Source organism: Ostrea edulis, chromosome 1 (assembly GCF_947568905.1).
Source record: "Ostrea edulis chromosome 1, xbOstEdul1.1, whole genome shotgun sequence".
NCBI classification, from domain to species: domain Eukaryota; kingdom Metazoa; phylum Mollusca; class Bivalvia; order Ostreida; family Ostreidae; genus Ostrea; species Ostrea edulis.
Window position 1 is genome coordinate 30794893 of NC_079164.1, and position 23312 is coordinate 30818204.

Consider the following 23312-nt stretch of genomic DNA (forward strand, 5'->3'; position numbering starts at 1 on the left):
TGTATAATATTTCCTCACAACTGATAAAGTTCAACGACCTGAAATTTTCTCAAATTTGAAGAAAACGAAAATCCTTGTCAATGCAGATCTTCAATACCCACACAGTCTGTGAAGCAAGAAGGTCTTAACTTGACAACTGGGAGGAGTTTGACAAACCATGTACCCTCCATATAACATCAAATTTCATATGCAGTGGAAAAACTCCTGCAATGGAGGTTGAAATACATCATAATAGCAACATGATGTAGAGTGATCCACTGCTACACAGAAAGTTTCAGCTTGGTCTGTGACAAGAGAAATGAAAACAGAAAAGAAAAACTCTGAACGGACATCCAGACATCGTTGTACCATTTTAAATATGTTCCCGTCAAAAGACATGCATATAAAACGTTCAGTACTGAGTTGATCCCTGTAAAGGACACTCTCTTATAGACTAGGCTCCAATAATCAAAGTCAAGGCTCTCATCTTGTATTTTTTAATAGCTATATATCAATATGTTAAACACAAACAAAAAATATGAAATGTACATATTTCAGTGACTTAAACTATAAATTCAGTTGAACAATGATAATTTATATATTTAACAAGAAATATCAGAAGACGATGTAGCTCGCCGGGAAGCATGAATCTACATACCCTAACCTCCTTAGTTCAAAAGATATAGCAAAGGTTCAAGTTTGGAAAAGTAGGTCACAATCTAAGGTCACTAGGTCAAGTCTTGGTACCAAATGAAAGGCCTGGTCATAGGGAATCTATATATGAAATATGAAAGGCCTATCCTCACTTTGTTCGAAAGATAGAGCTAAGGTTAAATTTTTCCCTTAAAATAGTTCTCCAGACATTTCCAGCGAGCTAAAAACAACCACAGGGCCTTGAGCACTATCAAGTTATGAAAAATATATTTATATATCACAGAAAATATCACTATTGTGAAAGGAAAAAAAAAAACTGGCACATTAAGTGTGTAAAACTAAAATTTAAACATTTTTTCAATGAAAACTAAAACTTCATGAACATACATGTACAAAGACAGCATTGTATCATAGCATCTCTTGCATTCATTTATAAACTTTTCAAATAATCCCAGGACATTCATGGACTGCAGATAATTCTAATTGCATTTCTATAGCACATATCCTACTATAACATTTCATAAGCCAAATATCTTTTAAAAAAGCACATCATGATAAATCACTTACGGTATGCTCAAGAGGCATCTAAAATCTGCTGCTCATGATACATTAAATAAATGACAATATTTGACTTTGCAGACAAAAATCTGCATATAAAACTTCAAATTCTTTGTACACAGACAGCCAAAAATCTTCGACTAAAATCATTAAACAAACAGCTTTCTGTCTAATCAGTCATATCATTTGTTGACATATTCACAATACTGATTTGTATTTACAAGCAAACATGATCCATGTTGCAAGGGCATTTTCGGGATAGGGGTAAACTTTCACTCTGATGCCAAGGCGAACATGGTCCCCTCTACAGTTGATGATTTCTTCACACACTGGAGACCTTCATTAAAAAAGTGTAAAGTTTAGAATTAATTAATCATTAATTATGTCTACCAATTTTTTTTATCAGTAATTAATTCTATTCTGTTTCACGATATTTTATTTCTTGACAAATCCGGAGGGGATCCGCATTAGAATAGGTCCTCAGTACCCCTTGCTTGTCACAAGTTCGGATGATACCACAAAAACTGAAGCCCCATGTCACAGCAGGTGAGGCACGATAAAGATCCCTCCCTGCTCAATGGCCGTAAGCACTGAACATCAGCCTAAATTTTGCAGCTCTTCACTGGCAATGTTGACATTTCCATATGAGGGAAAGATTCTTGAGAGCGACATTAAACAATATACAATCAACCAATTTCTTGATTTTAAAGTGACAAAATTTCTATACACATGAACAGTGTATTACAATGTATATAAAGTGCACTTCTACAAGTAGATCGAAACATGAAATAATCAATATGTCTTACTTAAGACAAGTAGCAAAAGCCCGTCTGGCATTCCTGTGAGAGAATTGGATGGGGTAACCCTTAAATGTGTGGCCATCAGGTACTGCCTGCTTTATGGAGTCTTGAAATTCTTCATTTCCTGATGAGATCCCTGTTTTAAAGACATATTTCATTTGAGAAAATTCAATGCTATAATTTCATTAGGGCTGTTCCAGAAATGATCAAATGGGGGGGTCGGGCGGCAAACGATATTTTTTTGTGTGGGTGGTCGTATTTTTTCATATTTTAATTGGTCCGTGGTTGGACTGTTAAAAAAATGTTTATTATGGGTAGTGGGTAGTTTCTATTGTTTTATTTTGTGCCACGTGGGTGTTGAGTTTTCAGAATATTTTTATTGTCGCTCTTGTCGTGTTGGTTACAAAACGTCGGAGGGAAAATTGAAAACGTGCTTTCGAAATGCTGCTTTCGAAATCGGAAATCGGAAGTAACATAGAACTATTCGAGTTGTCGCTCTTTGCAGCGCATAACTTTCCATTACGGCACTCTTCAAATTAGAGGTGCGTTTAGTAGGGTCCCTTTGGACGTGATGACGGCGAACTCTGTTCTATAGATTATTACAGTTTACAGTGCATCGATTTTGGGAATATTTTGAAACCAATAGGTATTCCGTTTTCTAATAAAAATAGGCAAACCTTAGTTGATTTATACGAGGGTACCGATGCGTTATATTTATCAGTCGGTGTGATGGTGATATAGAGGCCTCCGGGCGCAGGCTCCATTAGAAGACGAACGATTCGTGGAAAAACATATCCATACCCATTTCATGATAATAGCATCGTTTGGACTCCCAATCTTTCCAACATTCCCGCCATAGATGCCTTTGATTGTTGATGTGACATCGTTTCTTCAGAACTACTGTGATACAATGTCGCACAGGCATTACCGCGTCATTGACTAGAATATTTGTCCCGAAAACCTCGCGAGATTTGTACCGTTTTCATTTTTAAAAATATTTTTGTGGTGGGTCTGGTTAGTTTTTTTTTTATTAGATGGGTCATTGTAAAATGAGTTTATTAATTTGATGGGTCATGGGGTAATTTTTTATTTTTTTTTATGGGTGCTTGGTATATACAAAAGGTGCCTCCCGACCCCCCCATGTATTTATTTCTGGAATAGCCCTTAGTATACTTGGAGAAATGAAAAACCAGGAAGGTTGCACATATAATAGCATTGTTCATATTTACAGCACAGGTGCTTGAGTCTTGCTATTTGAATAACAGACTTATTTACAAATGTACAATGTATATGTGTGCACTATATAAATATCAAGACTCAAGAGCATCTGTGACATTTAAGAAATAAATTTCAATTCTGAAAATACATGAGGGCATGAACTGCCACACTTCACAGCAGCATACTTTATGAATAATATGCCGGTGTGAAGCGTTGCAGTTCATACCCTCATATATTTTCAAAATTGAAGTGTATTTCTTATATTTACATTCAACTTTCAATTCTGTCAGAATTCCCAGCAGTAAAATAGACAGACAATATCTATCAAGACTCATAAACACATTGCTCACAACTGCATCACATTCATGAGGAAACGACGATCATTTAATACAATTTGTAAAGATATCGATAGCAAAACATTGGAAATGTAAATATTCATCCATATCATCAACTCTGATATCTTACTAACACACCTGTGACTCTTTCCAATTCATATGCTGCTAATGCTGGAGTTAAAAGATAACTCAGTTGATCATCAAAGTTGGTAGTCAACCCCAAATCCTGAAAAAAAATTTCAATATCCAATAAAATTTGTTCTATTACATTCTACTAACACTACAAATGACAGAAGATAGTATTTTACAGTTCTAACTCATTCTGCCATGAAAGATTTGCATTATTGTACAATAAAATCGTAAGCAACTCAAAGCTATCTATTCTACATGATCTAACATAGGCATACTTAATTTAACTTAATTAAAGTTTTTTGTAATTGGACATGTTGGATCTGAAACACTATTTGGCATAATCATGATTTAGCACTTGTTTTGTGTTCGATAAGGGATAAATAATGGATAATTTCATATTCTAATACATCCATAAATTAGAAACAGATTTTCAATTCCAAGGTTGCAGGGACCTCCTCCCCCCTCAAAAATATACTTGATTGTAACATAATATAAAGTGTAAAATCATAAAAAAGTGTAAAGTAAAATAGATCTGATTGAGAAAACTCCACTTTTCACAATAATATTGTAACACTACATCCATTATATTACAGTGTTAAATTTTACAATATATTTACCCTTCTGTGTTCATACACCATGACTCGTAACTGTTGCTCCAGGTCGTTACTGACTAGGGATGGATCCAGACTGGAGGAACAAAGCGGCGGCATTGTGGGCCAGGTGGGTGACACCCCCGGCCCACACACTGACAGGATAGCATCTTGAGACATTGACTTCCAGTCTGCCTCATTGCTAAGGTTGAATTTGCAAACCTCCACTGAGTCAGATGGCTACAAAATCGATATGAGAAACACCATGATTTCATGAATGAAAAATTAACTTCTTTTTTATTTTAACCTGATTATCAAATCATTTAGGTACATGTACATTGGCAATGGGTGGTGAGTCAGTTTTCTATGTTCTGATAATTAATACTATTTTTTTTATCTGCATCTGAAATTTGTATAAGTCAAATGCAGTAAAATAAATAGACAAAACTTCAAGTCCCTCTACATGTATGTTGAATCTGAAAGATTCAATCTACAATGTCATTCATCCAGTTTGCTAAAGTGGTCGACAGGCTTATTTGTTATTAATGTGATCGACAGGCTTATTTGTTGCTAATGTGGTCGACAGGCTTATTTGCTGCTAATGTGGTCGACAGGCTTATTTGTTGCTAATGTGGTTGACAGGCTTATTTGTTGCTAATGTGATCGACAGGCTTATTTGTTGCTAAGGGCTGTTCCAGTAAAACATACATGGGGCGGGGGAAGGCACTTGAAAATTAGGATGACCACCCATAGAAGTGATTTTGGTATGCTCCTATCCACCTATAGATCCAAATAATGAAGTTTTATAGACACCTATAGAAGCAAATAATGAAGTTTTATAGACACCTATAGAAGCAAATAATGAAGATTTATAGACACCTATAGAAACAAATAATGAAGATTTATAGTCACCTATAGAAACAAATAATGAAGCTTTATAGACAACTATAGAGGCAAATAATGAAGCTTTATAGACACCTATAGAAGCAAATAATGAAGTTTTATAGACACCTATAGAAGCAAATAATGAAGTTTTATAGACACCTATAGAAGCAAATAATGAAGATTTATAGACACCTATAGAAGCAAATAATGAAGATTTATAGACACCTATAGAAGCAAATAATGAAGTTTTATAGACACCTATAGAGGCAAATAATGAAGTTTTATAGAAGCAAATAATGAAGTTTTATAGACACCTATAGAAGCAAATAATGAAGTTTTATAGACACCTATAGAGGCAAATAATGAAGCTTTATAGACACCTATAGAGGCAAATAATGAAGCTCTACAGACACCTAAAGAAGCAAATAATGAAGATTTATAGACACCTATAGAAGCAAATAATGAAGCTTTATAGACACCCATAGAAGCAAATTGATTTATTTGAAAAGTAGAATTTAAAATATTCACAAATTGGTCCCCCCCCCCCCCCATCATACAGCACAAAATACCTTTTCATCTTTTCATCTTGATATGAATTTATTTCAGTATTCAGTACATGTACATGCAATTCCCTTTCAAGCATGATTGAATGCCAAGATTGCCTCTGTCATTCGTGTGTTCTGATGATTATTTACTCACAGATTACCTTGGTATATGGTTTCGTAAAATAACCGTCCATAGAAACAATTCTCATGCAAAAGCCACCCACCATAGAATCAATATCCCACCAGTGTGAAACACCCATAGATTTTTTAAAAAACTGCCTTCCCCTGGTACCCCATACAGCCCTAATGTGATCGGCAGGCTTATTTGTTGCTAATGTGATTGGCAGACTTATTTGTTGCTAATGTGATTGGCAGACTTATTTGTTGCTAATGTGGTCGACAGGCTTATTTGTTGCTAATGTGGTCGACAGGCTTATTTGTTGCTAATGTGGTCGACAGGCTTATTTGTTGCTAATGTGGTCGACAGGCTTATTTGTTGCTAATGTGGTCGACAGGCTTATTTGTTGCTAATGTGGTCGACAGGCTTATTTGTTGTTCTAATTCTGAATACCCACTATTTATCATGACACCACTTAATTGTTTCACGATATGATACCCACTATTTATCATGACACCACTTAATTGTTTCACGATATGATACCCACTATTTATCATGACACCACTTAATTGTTTCACGATATGATACCCACTATTTATGATATGATACCCACTATTTATGATATGATACCCACTATTTATGATATGATACCCACTATTTATCATGACACCACTTAATTGTTTCACGATATGATACCCACTATTTATGATATGATACCCGCTATTTATGATATGATACCCACTATTTATGATATGATACCCACTATTTATGATATGATACCCACTATTTATCATGACACCACTTAATTGTTTCACGATATGATACCCACTATTTATGATATGATACCCGCTATTTATCATTACCTCACTTAATTCTTTCACGATATGATACCCACTATTTATGATATGATACTCGCTATTTATGATATGATACCCACTATTTATGATATGATACCCACTATTTATGATATGATACCCACTATTTATGATATGATACCCGCTATTTATGATATGATACCCACTATTTATGATATGATACCCACTATTTATCATGACACCACTTAACTGTTTCACGATATGATACCCACTATTTATACCACTTAATTGTTTCACGATATGATACCCACTATTTATGATATGATACCCACTATTTATGATATGATACCCACTATTTATGATATGATACCCACTATTTATCATGACACCACTTAATTGTTTCACGATATGATACCCACTATTTATGATATGATACCCACTATTTATCATGACACCACTTAATTGTTTCACGATATGATACCCACTATTTATGATATGATACCCACTATTTATCATGACACCACTTAATTGTTTCACGATATGATACCCACTATTTATGATATGATACCCGCTATTTATGATATGATACCCGCTATTTATCAAGACACCACTTAATTGTTTCACGATATGATACCCGCTATTTATCATGACACCACTTAATTGTTTCACGATATGATACCCACTATTTATCATTACCTCACTTAATTGTTTCACGATATGATACCCACTATTTATGATATGATACCCACTATTTATCAAGACACCACTTAATTGTTTCACGATATGATACCCACTATTTATGATATGATACCCGCTATTTATCAAGACACCACTTAATTGTTTCACGATATGATACCCACTATTTATGATATGATACCCACTATTTATCATGACACCACTTAATTGTTTCACGATATGATACCCACTATTTATGATATGATACCCGCTATTTATCATGACACCACTTAATTGTTTCACGATATGATACCCACTATTTATGATATGATACCCGCTATTTATCAAGACACCACTTAATTGTTTCACGATATGATACCCGCTATTTATCATGACACCACTTAATTGTTTCACGATATGATACCCACTATTTATTAAGACACCACTTAATTGTTTCATGATATGATACCCACTATTTATTATGACACCACTTAATTGTTTCACGATATGATACCCACTATTTATCATGACACCACTTAATTCTTTCACGATATGATACCCACCGGGAACTACAGGAATTAGTGATGCTACAGAGTACATGGCCAGATTTGGTACACACACTTGTTCAACAGCAAGTTCTTTTTGTAATGCATGTACAATGAATTTAACAAAGCTGCCTTATTCTTTTTTTGAATTAAATTCTATTCATTATTACCACAACCTGCGAGTTCTGGATGATCTAATGTATGAAATACATAACTGGAATAGTCATATTGAATAGTGGGTGCGGATTTGAACAAAATTTGTAAGAAGGTCAAAATCACCCCTTTTGCATTTATATTCTTCAAAATATACAGCAGTAAAAATTAATTCGATATATGGTATTGGTTCATTAGATCTTGGACTACATACATCCAATATTGGGACCCTTTGACAGAAACTTCTTGTACAATTCAATCCTTCTTTGTTGTATGTTTCATTATTTACATTAATTCTATCCTCCTTACATTATTTGACTAAATAAATCATCTAAAACAAGAATAACTCTTAGAATTTGCAGAATGTCGAATTTTTTACAAGTCATAAACGTTTTTTTTTTTAAAATTTCAAATCAGCATGCCAGTGGATGTGCATGCGTACATGTATTCAAATAAATATCATACCTGGTTATTTGCATAAAACGACACATGATTGAATACACATCCAATTGTCTTGTATGGATACTTTGGCCTGTGCTGTTTGTCCATAGGTGGTGCATTAGGGTCAATTGGCAGATGAATGTACCTGTTTATGCAGTATCACCAATACATCATTTATACATAATACACTACCACTGGAGCTTGCAAATTCATACCTTACATACTAATACATAATTGTAATTCTATCTTTATATATTTTGCACACCTCCCTTTACATTGCAAAAGTACATTAAGAAACGAAAACAGCTCACCAGAGCATAATTCTACAGTGTTAATAGATTCTGAGTCTTCATACCTGTGTCCATTTAGACTTTCCCAGAAGACAATGGTTCCTTCTACACTAATGGTGACAACCCATGCATGGACTGCTCCCTTAGACTTAGTCCCCACACAAACATAGGCATCCAGGCCAAAGCCCAGTAAAAGACTACAGAGCAGCAAGGCATGGTCCTCACAGTCCTACAATATATATGGACTGCATAAAGAGTCAAATGGCTTCTACAAATATTTTGGGACTATCCCATAAAAGGAATTATGGATATTTATTAGATATTGACCAAAATAATTTCACAAAGAAACATGAAGGTCACAAAACACAAATTGAGATGCCTCTCTCGACTTTTTATCTTGGGCAAATAACTCATGAAAAAATCTATGAACGGGAAAAAAGAGGCCCACAGGCCTTATCGGTCACCTAATATAGTAATATAGTAAGTAGCGTATAAGTAATGTGAAATTTTAATTGACAGGTCCGAAATCTTCAACACTAGTCTGAATTTTGCTGCTGTCATAGGTGAGAATCCACCCGGTGACCTGGACCGGTACATGTCCTAGTAAAAATAAACAAGTGAAATCGAGAGAACAATGACCTATTCACCTATATCTTGTTATTTTAAGAACCTGTGGCTTGAAATTTGGCATGCAGGTAGTTAAAACATTAATCTATGCAGGGAAAATGACAAACTACACATAGCGTACCTAGTTTAAGATTTTTTAGGCATTTGAAGGGAGTGGTTAGTTTTCTTATCTGGGTCAGAGTTAGACCCCTTTCTATATTTATGGTATCACATAGTTCGGGCCCAAAACGGGCTTAGCCCCTGTGGTATAAATCAGGACACAGAATTCTGATCCTCTACATGTTCAGTGTTATGGTTAAGCCTACCCCTTTGTTTCTACAGAGGAATGCGTGTGCATTGGTCCACTGTTCGGTCTTACTGCCAGCTCCTAAGGACTGCACTTTCTCATGGTGAATAAGACTCACAAAGCGAGCTGCATATCTGCTGGAGTCAAGCAGCCTGCCCCCTCTCAAAGGTTTTACATATGAATTCACAGGCCTGTTCACCATGTTCTCATCCTATCAACAAAAATACACAAAATGGACTGTCAATTTGTATTATGGGACTATAATTTTAAATACAGGTCTTGACAAAAAATAGTAATTCAACCCAAAATTTTGCTTGTCTTCATATCATGCTGAACTGTTCATAGCAAATTCTTACTTGGGCGAATATTTTCACCAGTCTGTCCTGATGCGCTGGTCTGATCTGGAGGTACTCCTTCCACCACTGCTTGGCGTAGACGAGGAAAAGACGCTCCCTTTCAGCTTGCCTACTTTTTTCGAGACTTATCTGTGCAGCGACAACATCCTGGCCAAAATTTTTGGTTGATTTGGGAAAAAGCTCCATCATAATCTCTATAACTCCAGCTGGGACCTTGCTTTCATTTCCTGAGAATTTTAAGACAAGCACTCCCTTAATACTGTGATATTTTCTTATAATGCCTCGTTCACACGGATGCGCATTAAATTTTACTGCGCATCAAATTTGATGCGAAGTAAAATAATGCGCATTAAATTAATTCGAATTAAATAGCGTTCACACAGCGGTAATATTTAATGCAAAGTAAACTAATGTGCATTAAATTCGTATGTATCTCCATTAAAGGGTGCGTGAAATAAATTAAAGAATAGACTATGTTATTGAAAATTATTTTGATAGATATTTTAATGAATATTGTGTAGATACAGAATTCTTTGTTCAAAACATTATATACATGTAGTATACTACATGTTTACAATTTACATGCATAACTGATCTACACATATGGAGTTTTGTCGTGTTTATTTATATGTTCCCAAGAAATTACTTGTTATTTCCTCTGACGACCAGCATTCAATCTAGACAATATATTGTTTCTTCATGGGCCCAATTTTAAAACTTCGGAACGTCTTTTTCACCATTCCACTGACTACTGTTGTGACGTAATTTTTAATTACTAATACGTATTACAAGTCTACTATGATGTCATGTGGTATAAAAGAATTAACAATGAGCAGTATATTTGTTTTAAAAAATGTAAAAAAGAAAATCATAATTTATTATCACTATTTTAAAAGATTTTTGAAGTATTTAAAAACAATTCCATCAACATGTATTACTCAGTTTGCCTATGCAGATCACAGATTTACGTCTGACGTACATTATCTAATGACATGCTGTTTGTACATGTTTTTAGTGATTATTATCATTTTGCTTAGTTTTTCGTATAAATTAATTAGTTTTTACCATAAACTGATATCAATATATATAGCTGACCATGGGTATGATGCATGTGACCCAAATTTACCATTACGCATGCGTGTACATTTAATGCGAATTAGCTTCGCTTAGCGTTCACACGGAGCTAATGCGAAGTAAATTTAATTCGCATTAAACCGTGACGTCAATTTTAATTCGAAGTAAACTAATGCGCATTAAAATCTCCGAATGAAAGCGGTTCAGATTTAATTCGCATTAACTTACATTTAATGCGAATTAAATTCTTCATGTGAACGAGGCATATGAGACCCATGGGCAACAATGCTCAACTTAAGAGTCAAATTATATACTGAAAGAAAGCGCAGGTGGAGGATTCAATTGACCAATCAAACAATTAACTATCCACTCCATAAGGAAACAAGGGCTATGTGTTACCTATATAAACACCTGATGAACATAGCCGACCTAGTCCAAGATATTCAACATTATCATGGTAAGGTCCAAGCAGAAATCATTATATGCTTGAGTGATGGTGTGTATACGCTACCACCACTTTGAGAGACCAGGGCTCGAAATTAGCGAGAAATACTCGCAAAATGCGAGTACATTTGAAAAATAGCGAGTAAAAATAGAGTCTGTTTTACCAAGTCTTCCGTTAGTTATTTTTATCAGAATGTCAGGTTGTAGTGAGGCCAAAAATAAAAATTGATTTGTTTGATGTACTCCGACCGACCCGTGAAAATCGCCCCTACCCAATAATTTTATATTCTCTAAGAAACTTTTTTGATGAATGTTTTATAGCAATAATTATTAAATCTGTCTTGTCCAATGTTTAATGAAAACATCAATAAATTTCTAAGTCTGCGTTTTTATGACAATAATCAATTTTTTCGATACTGCAAAAAAAAAAAAATACCTACCTACCAACCCACCTTGAAAAATGTGGGTCGGAGTACATCAAACAAAAATATTTTTAATGATGGCCTGATGACACGAGTGCACTGCTCGGCACGTAGACGATTATCAAAAAAGTCCATGGGACTCGTGCTCGTGCTGCTTATAAACCATGAGTCCGGGATTTGCTTTAAAAATCACTAGTGACACCCCTGATGTGGCATGAAATTGGAAGACATTGGATCTAGACCTGCAGTAAACAGGTTGTGGATTAGAGGTGCGATGGTCAAGAGACCTAAACATTGCACCACATGACTTACGTAACTTAGTATCTTGTCCAAACTATGCCTGTTGACCCACTAGGCTTATAAATGATGGGGGAAATCATTGATTAAAAAAAACTATGAAAAAAGAGCACTGCTTCATTATTTTTATTTTAGCTTGTAGGTTTTCATTTTAGCCTGTGGATTTTTTACTCACAGGCTAAAATTAGCCTGTGGTAGAAAAAGTTAATTTCGACCCCTGAGAGACCGAGAGTGAAAAACAATGAAATAAGTTTTATGGCCCAATTATGGGACACCAATTTCACTTTGAGAGAACGAGAGTAAATGTGCTTAGTTATATATAGAGGAAAACTGGAGCCGTGACTTCACTCTGAGAGATCAAGAACTTCAAGACATCAATGTTTTAACCATTGAGAGTCACCTGTAATATGTATTGCTTTCTTAAATACTGTCTAAAAAGTTAAATATGACCTCCTTACCTATTCCTTTGAGCTCTAACATCATGGACATTCTGTTTCCTGATGAGGCCAAAACTGTTCTCCACTCAAAGAAGTTGGATGAGACGAGACTGGTTTCTCCAGAGGCTTCTGTTTTGATCAGAACGATATGTATTGGGTCACTAATGGACAACATAGCACTAGCATCAGCCATCTTGCCTGCTTCACCTACAAAAAATTAATTTACATTAATGCCATATATTTTACCATTGATTCATTTATACTAATCTACCTTAATCTGTACATAAAATAGGGCTGTAAATTGCACCTGTCAAATCAATTCATAAATACTTTACCAGATGACTCTTTGTGCAGTTCCAACAGGAAACCTTCATCTATTTGAGGTTCACAGGCACAAGGAACAGGTCTGGATTTGAACCGCTGACCACGGAAGTAAATGTGAAAAGTGAAGAAGGATGACACTTGTCCAGGCATGGGGTCACTTTCGTCAATGTGTTCCAGAAACGCTTTCCCTCCTTTTATTTGGAAATAAACATACCTTCTTGTTGGATCAATATTGACTACAAAATAAAATGTATAGTGGTTGAATGTAACATATATGAAAACAAGAGATTGTTGTAAAGCATAAACACACCCCTTTCCTTAAATCACAGTATACAGAGCTACACAATAAAGATTTGAATTTGCATGATGTAGAAGAAAATCAAGATTTAATGAGTGCATTGCTAAAGCAATATGTCTCTAGATTAAATGTTGTTAACAGACATGATTCCTAAGAAAAGAAAAAAAAGCTGAAGGGGGGTCTGGGGGTCCTCCCCCAGCGGGGTGTCAAGGGGCAGCGCCCCTGATCTGGGGGTCTAGGCTATTTTAACATTTGAAAGCCCCTCAAGAATGATCTCCAGAGACCCATATTAAACTTGTGAAGGTTTAAAACCAACATCAAAATGTTTACTGAAAACTACATAAACAAGAGGCCCATGGGCCACATCGCTCATTTGAGTCACCTTGGCCCATATCTGAAGACTTTCCATATATATTTGCATGTAAAACCTTAGTCCCTATTATGGCCCAAACTACCCTTTGCAAACTTGAATCTACACTATGTCAGAAAGCTTTCATGTAAATGTCAACTTCTTTGGCCCAATGGTTCTTGAGAAGAAGATTTTTAAAGCTTTTTCCTATATTTGTATGTAAAACTTTGAAACCCCCCCCCCCCCCCCCCCCCCCCCCCCCCCCCCCCCCGCCACTTGTGGCCCCATCCTACCCCCCGGGGGCCATGATTTGAACAAACTTGAATCTGCACTATGTCATAAAGTTTTCTTGTAAATATAAGCTTTTCTGACTCAGTGGTTATTGAGAAAAAGATTTTAACTATATATTTGTATGTAAAACTTTGATCCCCTATTGTGGCCCCATCCAACCCCCGGAGCCCATGATTTGAACAAACTTGAATCTGCATTATGTCAGGAAGCTTTCATGTAAATCTCAGCTTTTCTGGCTTAGTGGTTCTTGAGAAGAAGATTTTTAAAGTTTTTCCCTATATATTTGTATGTAAAACTTTGATCCCCCCTTGTGGCCCCATCCTACCCCCGGGGGCCATGATTTGAACAAACTTGAATCTGCACTATGTCAGAAAGTTTTCATGTAAAAATCAGCTTTTCTGGCTTAGTGGTTCTTGAGAAGAAGATTTTTAAAGATTTGTCATATATATTTGTATGTAAAACTTTGATCCCCTATTGTGGCCCCATCCAACCCCCAGGGCCCATGATTTGAACAAACTTGAATCTGCATTATGTCAGAAAGTTTTCATGTAAAAATCAGCTTTTCATGCTCAGTGGTTCTTGAGAAGAAGATTTTTCCTATATATTTGTATGTAAAACTTTGATCCCCTATTGTGGCCCCATCCAACCCCAGGGGCCCATGATTTGAACAAACTTGAATCTGCATTATGTCAGGAAGCTTTCATGTAAATCTCAGCTTTTCTGGCTTAGTGGTTCTTGAGAAGATTTTTAAAGTTTTTCCCTATATATTTGTATGTAAAATTTTGATCCCCCCTTGTGGCCCCATCCTACCACCAGGGGCCATGATTTGAACAAACTTGAATCTGCAATATGTCAGGAAGCTTTCAGGTAAATTTCAGCTCTTCTGGCCCAGTGGTTCTTGAGAAGATTTTTAAATGACCCCACCCTATTTTTGCATTTTTGTGATTATCTCCCCTTTGAAAGGGACATGGCCCTTCATTTGAACAAACTTGAAAGCCCTTCACCCAAGGATGTTTTTGGCCAAGTTTGGTTGAAATTGGCCCAGTGGTTCTGGAGAAGAAGTCGAAAATGTGAAAAGTTTACAGACAGATGGACAGACAGACGCCAGACAAAATGTGATCAGAATAGCTCACTTGAACCTTCGGTTCAGGTGAGCTAAAAATTACAATGAGATGTTTGTTGCAGAGTTGACACAACGCAACGCCTTTCACATTTAGTTTGCGTATATGCTTTGAGATCTGCTCGCTATTGAATACCTTCTCCAGCCATTCCCATTTCCATACATTACGTAGGCCCTTATCGATAGTTTTTACATCGCCACCTCGCTGTACAACGTGTGCAGACATTGTTTTAAAACGAGATCAGTTACTTAAACAAACTGCTGATTTGAGAAACCGAATATCGAGACGACGATTCAACCAATGAACAATCAGAAGACATATATAACTTGAGGAAGCATTTTACAACAAGTAAAACCCGTATCAATGACGGAAAATTCCGGAATACTAACAAAAGCGGATTTTAAAATTTAGAGCGGAAATGAGAAATCCGGAAAGCGGAATTCCGCTTTAAAGCGGAGAAAAATCATGTCTGTGTTAAGCAATTTAAGAAATATCAGGCTATGACCTTGAACTTCAGAGATCTGTTACACTATTGTACAAAATAAAACCTGTCTGCCCTTTTAGTGACCTTGACCCATACTGACCTGCCATACAATAGGGATCATTTCATGTCCATATGTATCAGCCTACCAAGTTTGAACAGTAGACCTAGTATGAAGGCTGCAAGGTCAAGCTTTCTACAGTTATCTGTTACACTAAATGTGGGAGACACATAAAACTTGTCTGACCTGGTAGTGACCTCGGACATACTGACCTGCCAAGCAATAGGAATCATGTGCATGATGATGTGTCTATGACTTCTACCTGTGAAGTCCGAGAGATAAAGTGCTCTCCAGTTATCTGTTGCACAAGATCCATTATACATATAAAACCACCTGACCTGGTAGTGACCTTGACAATACTGACCTGCCAAACAATAGAGATTATGTGCACATTTTAAATGTGTATTAGTCTACCAATTATGAAGTCTGTGAGGTAAAGGATTCTCCAGTTATCCATTGTACAAGACATGTAAGACTGACTGATATATATATGCAATGTATTAGGCCCCTCCTACGAAATAACACTCTCCTGTCAAATCAAGCATTTTGACAGCATTTGATATTGACTACCTAATATGTGAAACATCTGTGCAGTTCTTGAAATATATCCACAATATTCTTGAACATTTACCTTTCTTTGTTGGTAGCTGTGTGACTTTATCATCCCTGTCCAAGAAATGAGTGGCTGGGGTTGTGCCCCCTTGTTGACCTCTGAACTGTAACTGATGCAGAATGTCATCAACAAGTCCCTGTTGCTTCAGTTTGTATAAGAGTTCCTCCTCTCCCACTTTGCCGGACTGGCCCATAAAGTCTTGCTGTATCGTATCAGACAGGATGTCCCGGATCTTGTTTTGAATATCCATCTGTCAAGCATCAACATACAGTAAAACACACTTATAGTGAAGTGCTGGGGGTGAAATTTTTTTTATTTGCTAACAAGGTCATTATATATCTAAAAACTTCTTATGACCAAATAAAATAATATTGTGGTTCTGGTTACACTCCCTTGAAAAATAGGGTAGGTAGGTAGGGATTTTATTTTTTAATTTCTTTTTTAATGATAGATTTCAGATGAAAACACAATTTTCTTTTATTTTCACTTCTGTACCATTTATATATGGTGTGATATATACCTATCAAAATTTGTAGGGATCATCCTAGTTTTGACAATTCTTATAGATATATATATACATTTCAAATAAAAAAATAAATACAGAAAAAAAAAAATCAGTGCATTTGCCAAAATCATGTTTTTGAACATGAAAGTAGGAAATGATATTTCAACCAGAGTACTGTTTTCAAGCCCTTCCAAGTTTTTAAATCTATCCAACCTTTTCAAAAATAAGTAGGGTGATCACTCAGTATATTCAAACAACCTGAAATTAGCACCATTGTTTATGTAAGCACTCTTTAGTTCAAAGGCACTTTCTGTCTACTGTTAGATGGCCTGTAGTACATGTTAGTGTTTACAGCTTAGCATTTAAGCGGTATATATATATTGGTTATGAATGAACTTATAGTCAAGTTTCAACTGAAGGAAAACGGGTCAAAAACCTAATATATGTATAGTGGTATATATTATGCACCCCTTCTCATAAAAGAAAATCTTGAAAAAAGTGTGCATTATATTCAGCAAAATACAGTAACTGATTTTGAAAATAGTAAAAAAGTTTTCAGGCGGGGGTAAAACTAGGAATGTCGAGTAACCAGAACCACGCATATCTTTTTATTTTAATATGTATGTTTTCAGGGTTCGACGCTTGTCAGTATTAGGACTCGCCATTCGGGCAACCTAGGTACTAATATCAGGTACCTATTAATAGTGATAGAGATTTAGTTTAACAGTCAAATCACTTATTTGATGCTAACAGCAGTGTCACCTAAGTGTGCATTAATTGCTAGAACCGGCCGAAGCTGAAAGTAAATTTCCAGACATGAATTATGGAGGACTGCTTTGAGATTTGGTGAAGACGTCAGTCCAAATATTCAGCCTAGCCGAATCTCAGCCGAGATTATTAGATATCATACTTATATACAAGTGACTCTCAATGGCTCGAAACTTCTTGATCTCTCGCAATGAAATCATGGTCCCAATATTTTTCTCTATATAACTAAGCAAATTTACTATATAACTAAGCAAATTTACTATCTATCTTTCGAACGATCGATCACTTGAAGTTCTCAATCTCTCGAAGTGAAGATGGGTCCCATAAAACACATTTCATTGTTTTTCATTCTCGATCTCTAGAAGTGGTGGTAGCATATACCAAATGTTACCCAAGCATATAATTATTTCCCCTTGGACTTTACCTGGATGTTGTTGATTGCTGGAGGCTAGTGTGGTTGTGGTAATTAGGTGTTTACATAGGTGATACCTCACATGTGCTTCTTTATGGAGGTGGACATGAGTGTATAATTGGTTAATTGGTCAGTTTTAACCCAACACTAGGGTATTGTGATGATTAAAATTTGTATAGAATCCAACTAGGAATAAAATCTATAATTTGCTTTGACTTGACAAGGAGAGAGTAAGTTTGAGACAATAATTTAGAGATCTACAGACTGTTAAATTTCTCAAGTTTGTACTTTGTGTAAAGTTACTCTAAAACGTTGTTTTACTCATTTGTTTGAATTTTTGCTTTGTGTAAAGCGACATAGAATGTGCTGTTTAGCTAGCGACAGTAAAACTTTATCAGAAATTAGTTTTGTACACCTATCTTACCATAATCAAGGAATAAATAAATACATGAACTTTGAAATCTTTTAATTAATGCAAAATTCTTTGATTTGAAATCAAATTAACTACCTGACAAATATAAAGGAAAACGTGTCAAAATGATCCCATGATCTAACTGGTAAACATTTCCGGTTACTGCAAAATCTGAACCATATGGTTGGACTTTAGATTTCTGAATTTTTTCGATCTCTCGAAGTTTTATCAAGGTCCCTTGAACTTCGATATATCAAGAGTCATCTGTACATATATTCCCAAAATTTTATTCATAGCGAGCGAAGATGAGCTAGATCCAATTATTACACATTTGAATCACATGATTGCTCTTCAGCTGAAAAAACTTGAGGATTACCCATAGTGCTTTTGGAAAAATGTTGCCGTCACCTTCATTGACAACCCCGTAGATAAAATATCTAAATTGTTTGGAAAATACCATGATAGACGTTTTTAAATTCCAGACAAGCTTTCTCATACCTTAGCATATTTTGTTGTTGTTAATTGCTTGGTTTGAAAGAAAAAATATTGCAGGTAATATAACATGACGATGCACTGTTTATATTTCCTACGTTCAATGTGAATGTGTCTGAAGTCGTGTTACAAGATGTTTTAAAAGGACTTCACTCATCTCATTGGTCACGGCGTAAAACATATTGATCATGCATAGAAAATTGGAATGATTTATGGCCAATACTTAAATCTTGTATTAATGGATTGCATTTTTCATTATCGTTGACAGCCATGTTAGCCTATAGGGATGCCATTTTAAACATTGTATTAACCAAAAATCGAAGATGAAAAAAGTATATTTCACCATTTACACTAAACTTAAGATTGAAATAGAAATACGATATGTCCAATGAAGTTGTTATAAATAACATTCATGTTGAAAAAAAATTAGGCATAAATCATTCAATATTCTAACGTTAATCAATATGAATAAAATCTAAGGAATATACATGTACATATCTATGCCAGTATGATCCAATTTAGTTCTAATACTGAGACTGTAGATGGTTTTAATGATATTTAGGTGTTTTCAGCATATTTGTTGTTGTTGTTGTTGTTTTCGGCAATTGCCTGGTGTTTTCGATTTTCCGCTAATTCCATGGACAGCAATCAACAGTCAATAACATCAATCAAAACAATAACACATTTATACGATGCAAGCAGCAGCATGTCATTTGTAGATATAGACAAACTTTATTTAAGGTTCACTTCGCCATACCTGATTGAGTTGTGAATGAATAATTTGCTTCAGCTCTGTGATCTTTTCTGTCGGAAGAGACATATTAACACTTGACACAGCTAAGAAATTTGCTATAAGAACGGCATGTGCCTCAGTCTCCCCATTTGTTTTTCACCGCTTCACGCATGCGCCTAAAATCCGATCCCGATTCACTCTGTTTAATCGGGATCGGGGTTCGAAATGGAGAGGATAATCTTCGCAGATGCGAAGATGAAAAAAATGATTTTCTTACGTCTTAAAAGAGAACTCCAAAGGAAAAGTCACAAAATTTTTCAAATTTCGAGTACTAGTTCTGGTACATCATCAGTTATTGCGGTTTTAGACACGAATTGCAAAGTAAGAATGATATTTAATGTTTTCGAATTGCCTCTGTTGTGTTGCGTAAGCTTCCAATAAAAAAAACCTTTTATTTTTGTTTAAATCATCATATATATACTTCACCAACCATATTTAGATTTGCTAACATTTTTATCGACAAATTAAATTGCACATTTTCAAGCACGTATTGGTATAATTATGGTGAAATGACAGTTAGGATGACTATGGGGAAAAAAAATAGAATACGTTTTATTACTGTTACAGTTTCTATGTTTTAATTCTTGAAGTATTGTCATAATGAATATTGATGCACATGTTTTTATTTGTTGAAGGAATAAAAACCAATACATGCTTTAAAATGTGCAATTTGATTGGTTGATAAAAATGTTAGCAGATTTAATTTGATCATGTCAAATGTTTTCATAGACATATGGTACAATAATGAATATCTCTGTCATAGTGTAATTTGTAAGGGACAAGGTTGATTTTCTGCACCATTTGCATGTATGCTAAACTTACCTTTCAACTCCTAATGTAGATCCGGTACTGCTTCAGTTGTATTATGAAATCAAAATGGAGACCATGGTGTCGCACATTTATCGTCTTGCCATAGTATTACATTTCATTAAATAGTGGTGTTGCAATCATCGATTATAATCGAAAATATGTCGATTGTTGGCACATTCTAAGCACTCGATTATGAACATTGTATTCCAATTAATCGGTTTTTAGAGTTTGTTTTCTCAACAACTATAGTTTTTTAAAAATATTACAGCCTGACCAATTTAATAACTTAAAGTTATGTTTATCGTAATGGAATCAAAAGACTTAGGTCTATCCATACCCAAGGAATAAAGCATGTTCCCGTGGTCGGATAGACATACTTTGGATTCAGGTATATATTAAACGAAGGACCATCCGTCTAAGAGAATCTCAATGATATGAGCAAAGCCATGTGTGAATTATGTAGATAAAAACTGCTTTCAAAGGCCAGTGTTACTCTGCATGTGCATATCATATATTTAATTGGTAACATTAGATTTGTTTTTATTTTTTAATAAAATGACTTTCTTTCCTTAATTTCTTTGCTGAACTTTAATTATGCCGGATCATCGTAAGTTAAATAAATGTCATGTAGCTTTAATGTATGGGGATATAACTGAAGCAAACAATATCTGTTTTTGGCAAGTAGATCCTTCTAACAGTCATATTTGCTTTTATATATATATAATTAATTAAAGAATATTTAAGATAGCAGGGTTCGACATTCACTCTCGTCACCTCATCATTTCCACCCCGAAATGAATTTTGACGCCCATTTGTTAACCTAGTTCACCCAAATGACGACCTGCTGACAAGTTTGGATTGTGACGAAAATTTGTATACATTTAGAAAATTAATACAATTCAAAATAATGGCGATAACAGAAGTCGTCTTTAAGAATTCCGGAGATGTCCGATTTGCATTTTATTATGCAAGGGCAAAACATCCGATTAAAGAACGTGAGCTGGTTGGTGAGGCTAGTTGGGGTAAAGAAACTGGGTTACCGATGCCTAAACAATCTAAGAAAAGGTTAAACTATAAAGGAAACCTTAAAGAGGGGTCAATTAAGACATCGTTCACCCAGGGGCGTCTGTGACTAATTTATGAAGATGAGAAAATGTCCGCGTTATCTCCGACTTTATTCGGGGCTCAACATCGTTCGGACCTTTAGTTGTAAAACGAAATATATAACCTACCTATTCCAGACACAAGACAAGGACAATTGTATACTTTAAAGACAGAAAAAGAGGTTGAAATTTAGGTTGAAACAAAGTGAAAAATCTGCAAATGAAAACAATGTTTGCTTCATTTTTTTTCCCCTTTCCAATCATTGATTGTAATTCAAAGTAGTTTGGGAATTCATAGCCAAGAATCAAAGGGACAACTGAAATTCAAACCCATGACTGGTTCTAATAAATCCTGGTACTGTAAATCATTATTTCTTACAATCTGCAATGTAGGGGTGATGTGATAGATTTTCCTCTGTTGTATTGTCTTTAACAGAGCTGTTTACTTGTACGAATTGTCAGTATTTTCCACATATTTTAAAGTCAAAATATGCTCAACGGATTCCCATTGAAAATTTATGATTTTCTACAAATCTGGAAAAAATCATTTCCCAAAATTTCCGATCATTATGATAAAGAAGCTTGTCAATTGAATTAAACTGGTTCCCCGCTGATTGGTCCAACACTGGGGAGAAGTGAGGTCATTAGGGAACCAGTTTAGTCAATTGAAGTTACCATTGTTTAAAGCGCACCATTGATATTGATTTATGTCAAACTTTTAAAAAGGCATGGATGACGAATGTCAGGTTGACGAGAATGCATACGAAAATCCAAGTAGGCGGATCTGTCAAAGTTGAAACATGTGTGAATTTGCAAGGATAGTTCTAAAATTTTATTCAAATTGTTAAGAAGCTTTTATTTTTCGGTCTGTATATTGAAATTATGAAGTGAACTTATATTTGAATTTTCGGTGACAATAAATTTTAAATTTAACAATCGTATGATTATTTCAAACAGAAGAATTTCCGAAATTTCGGTGAACTCTCACACAAACCCATTCAGAGGTTCAAAAAAAAAAATATGCCCTAATCATTGGCCATGCCTCCAACTATCGAAGAAAGCAGATAGCACTTTGTTATATTCAACTTTTATACTGACAAAGTTCTCAAAGTACTGACAACTTGGTTCTAGACTACTGACATCAGTCAGAAGGGGTAAACAGGTCTGCTTTAAGTTTCCATTCAAGCAAACTTTCATTTTTGGATTGAGTTATAATTCTTGTTAAATTGATAAATACTCATGCTGACATCATATATGTGATTCTTGATTACAAAAACATAATTTGATATTTTTATTTAAGCTGTTGAATGACCAAGCCTACACACTTCTCACCCTTATTTTTAAATTCACAAGAAGAATCAGAATGGAACTGCTACCAATGATTCAATACATGTATGATTTATGTATTGAATGTTACAGAAGATATGTGCGGATTCTACTGTAAACACCATGTATGATCATTAATACCATTCTAATGTTATTTAAAATTTATATAGTTCATTGTATATGTCCATCATCCTTAAATTGCATCACAATTTCATAGTAAGCTAATGCTACTCTTCCTCATGTGATGTCAGAGAATTTTTGCAAAATCTTTAATTTATCGAATTGATTCTGAAAAAGTGAATATTTTCTATCAATTATCTATATCAAAAAATGATATCAAGGGCAATAACTCATGTGCTGTTATTTTCTCCATTGTATGTCTAAAATGATTCCCTGATATCCACAATTTATTTATATATATGTAAAGTAGCAGTTTTTTGAAACTGCTAACATTAATTTTTTTTTATCATTTTATCA

General features: G+C 35.0%; 2 protein-coding genes across 2 annotated transcripts in view; one reads left to right on the top strand and one right to left on the bottom strand.

Annotated features, from left to right (window-relative positions):
* Positions 1-460: 460 nt before the first annotated feature.
* Positions 461-19741, bottom strand: LOC125663981 (centrosomal protein of 76 kDa-like). Its single transcript, XM_048896454.2, has 12 exons — positions 19561-19741; positions 16233-16464; positions 13012-13236; positions 12698-12883; positions 10003-10229; positions 9666-9857; positions 8799-8962; positions 8468-8588; positions 4294-4506; positions 3683-3770; positions 1998-2127; positions 461-1528 (listed from the first exon to the last, which is right to left on the bottom strand). Exons 1-12 carry the CDS (start codon positions 19621-19623, stop codon positions 1390-1392), a joined length of 1980 nt encoding a protein of 659 aa, XP_048752411.1. The 5' UTR covers positions 19624-19741; the 3' UTR covers positions 461-1389.
* Positions 19727-23312, top strand: part of LOC125663978 (paraplegin-like) — a 35148-nt gene continuing 31562 nt past the window's right edge. The window contains exon 1 of the mRNA XM_048896447.2: positions 19727-19917. Within this exon, the coding sequence (XP_048752404.2) occupies positions 19762-19917 (156 nt within the window). The 5' untranslated portion in view covers positions 19727-19761. The remainder of the gene's footprint in view (positions 19918-23312) is intronic.

What these genes read in the sequence shown, in the direction of transcription:
- LOC125663981 (XM_048896454.2), bottom strand. Translation starts at nt 19,623, where the DNA reads ATGTCTCTTCCGACAGAAAAGATCACAGAGCTGAAGCAAATTATTCAT. An exon ending in TCCTCTGTAGAAACAAAGGG is followed by an intron (nt 8,963 to 9,665) that starts GTAGGCTTAACC and finishes TATATATTGTAG; the next exon opens with GACTGTGAGGACCATGCCTT. An exon ending in TGAATTGGAAAGAGTCACAG is followed by an intron (nt 2,128 to 3,682) that starts GTGTGTTAGTAA and finishes TCTTTAAAACAG; the next exon opens with GGATCTCATCAGGAAATGAA.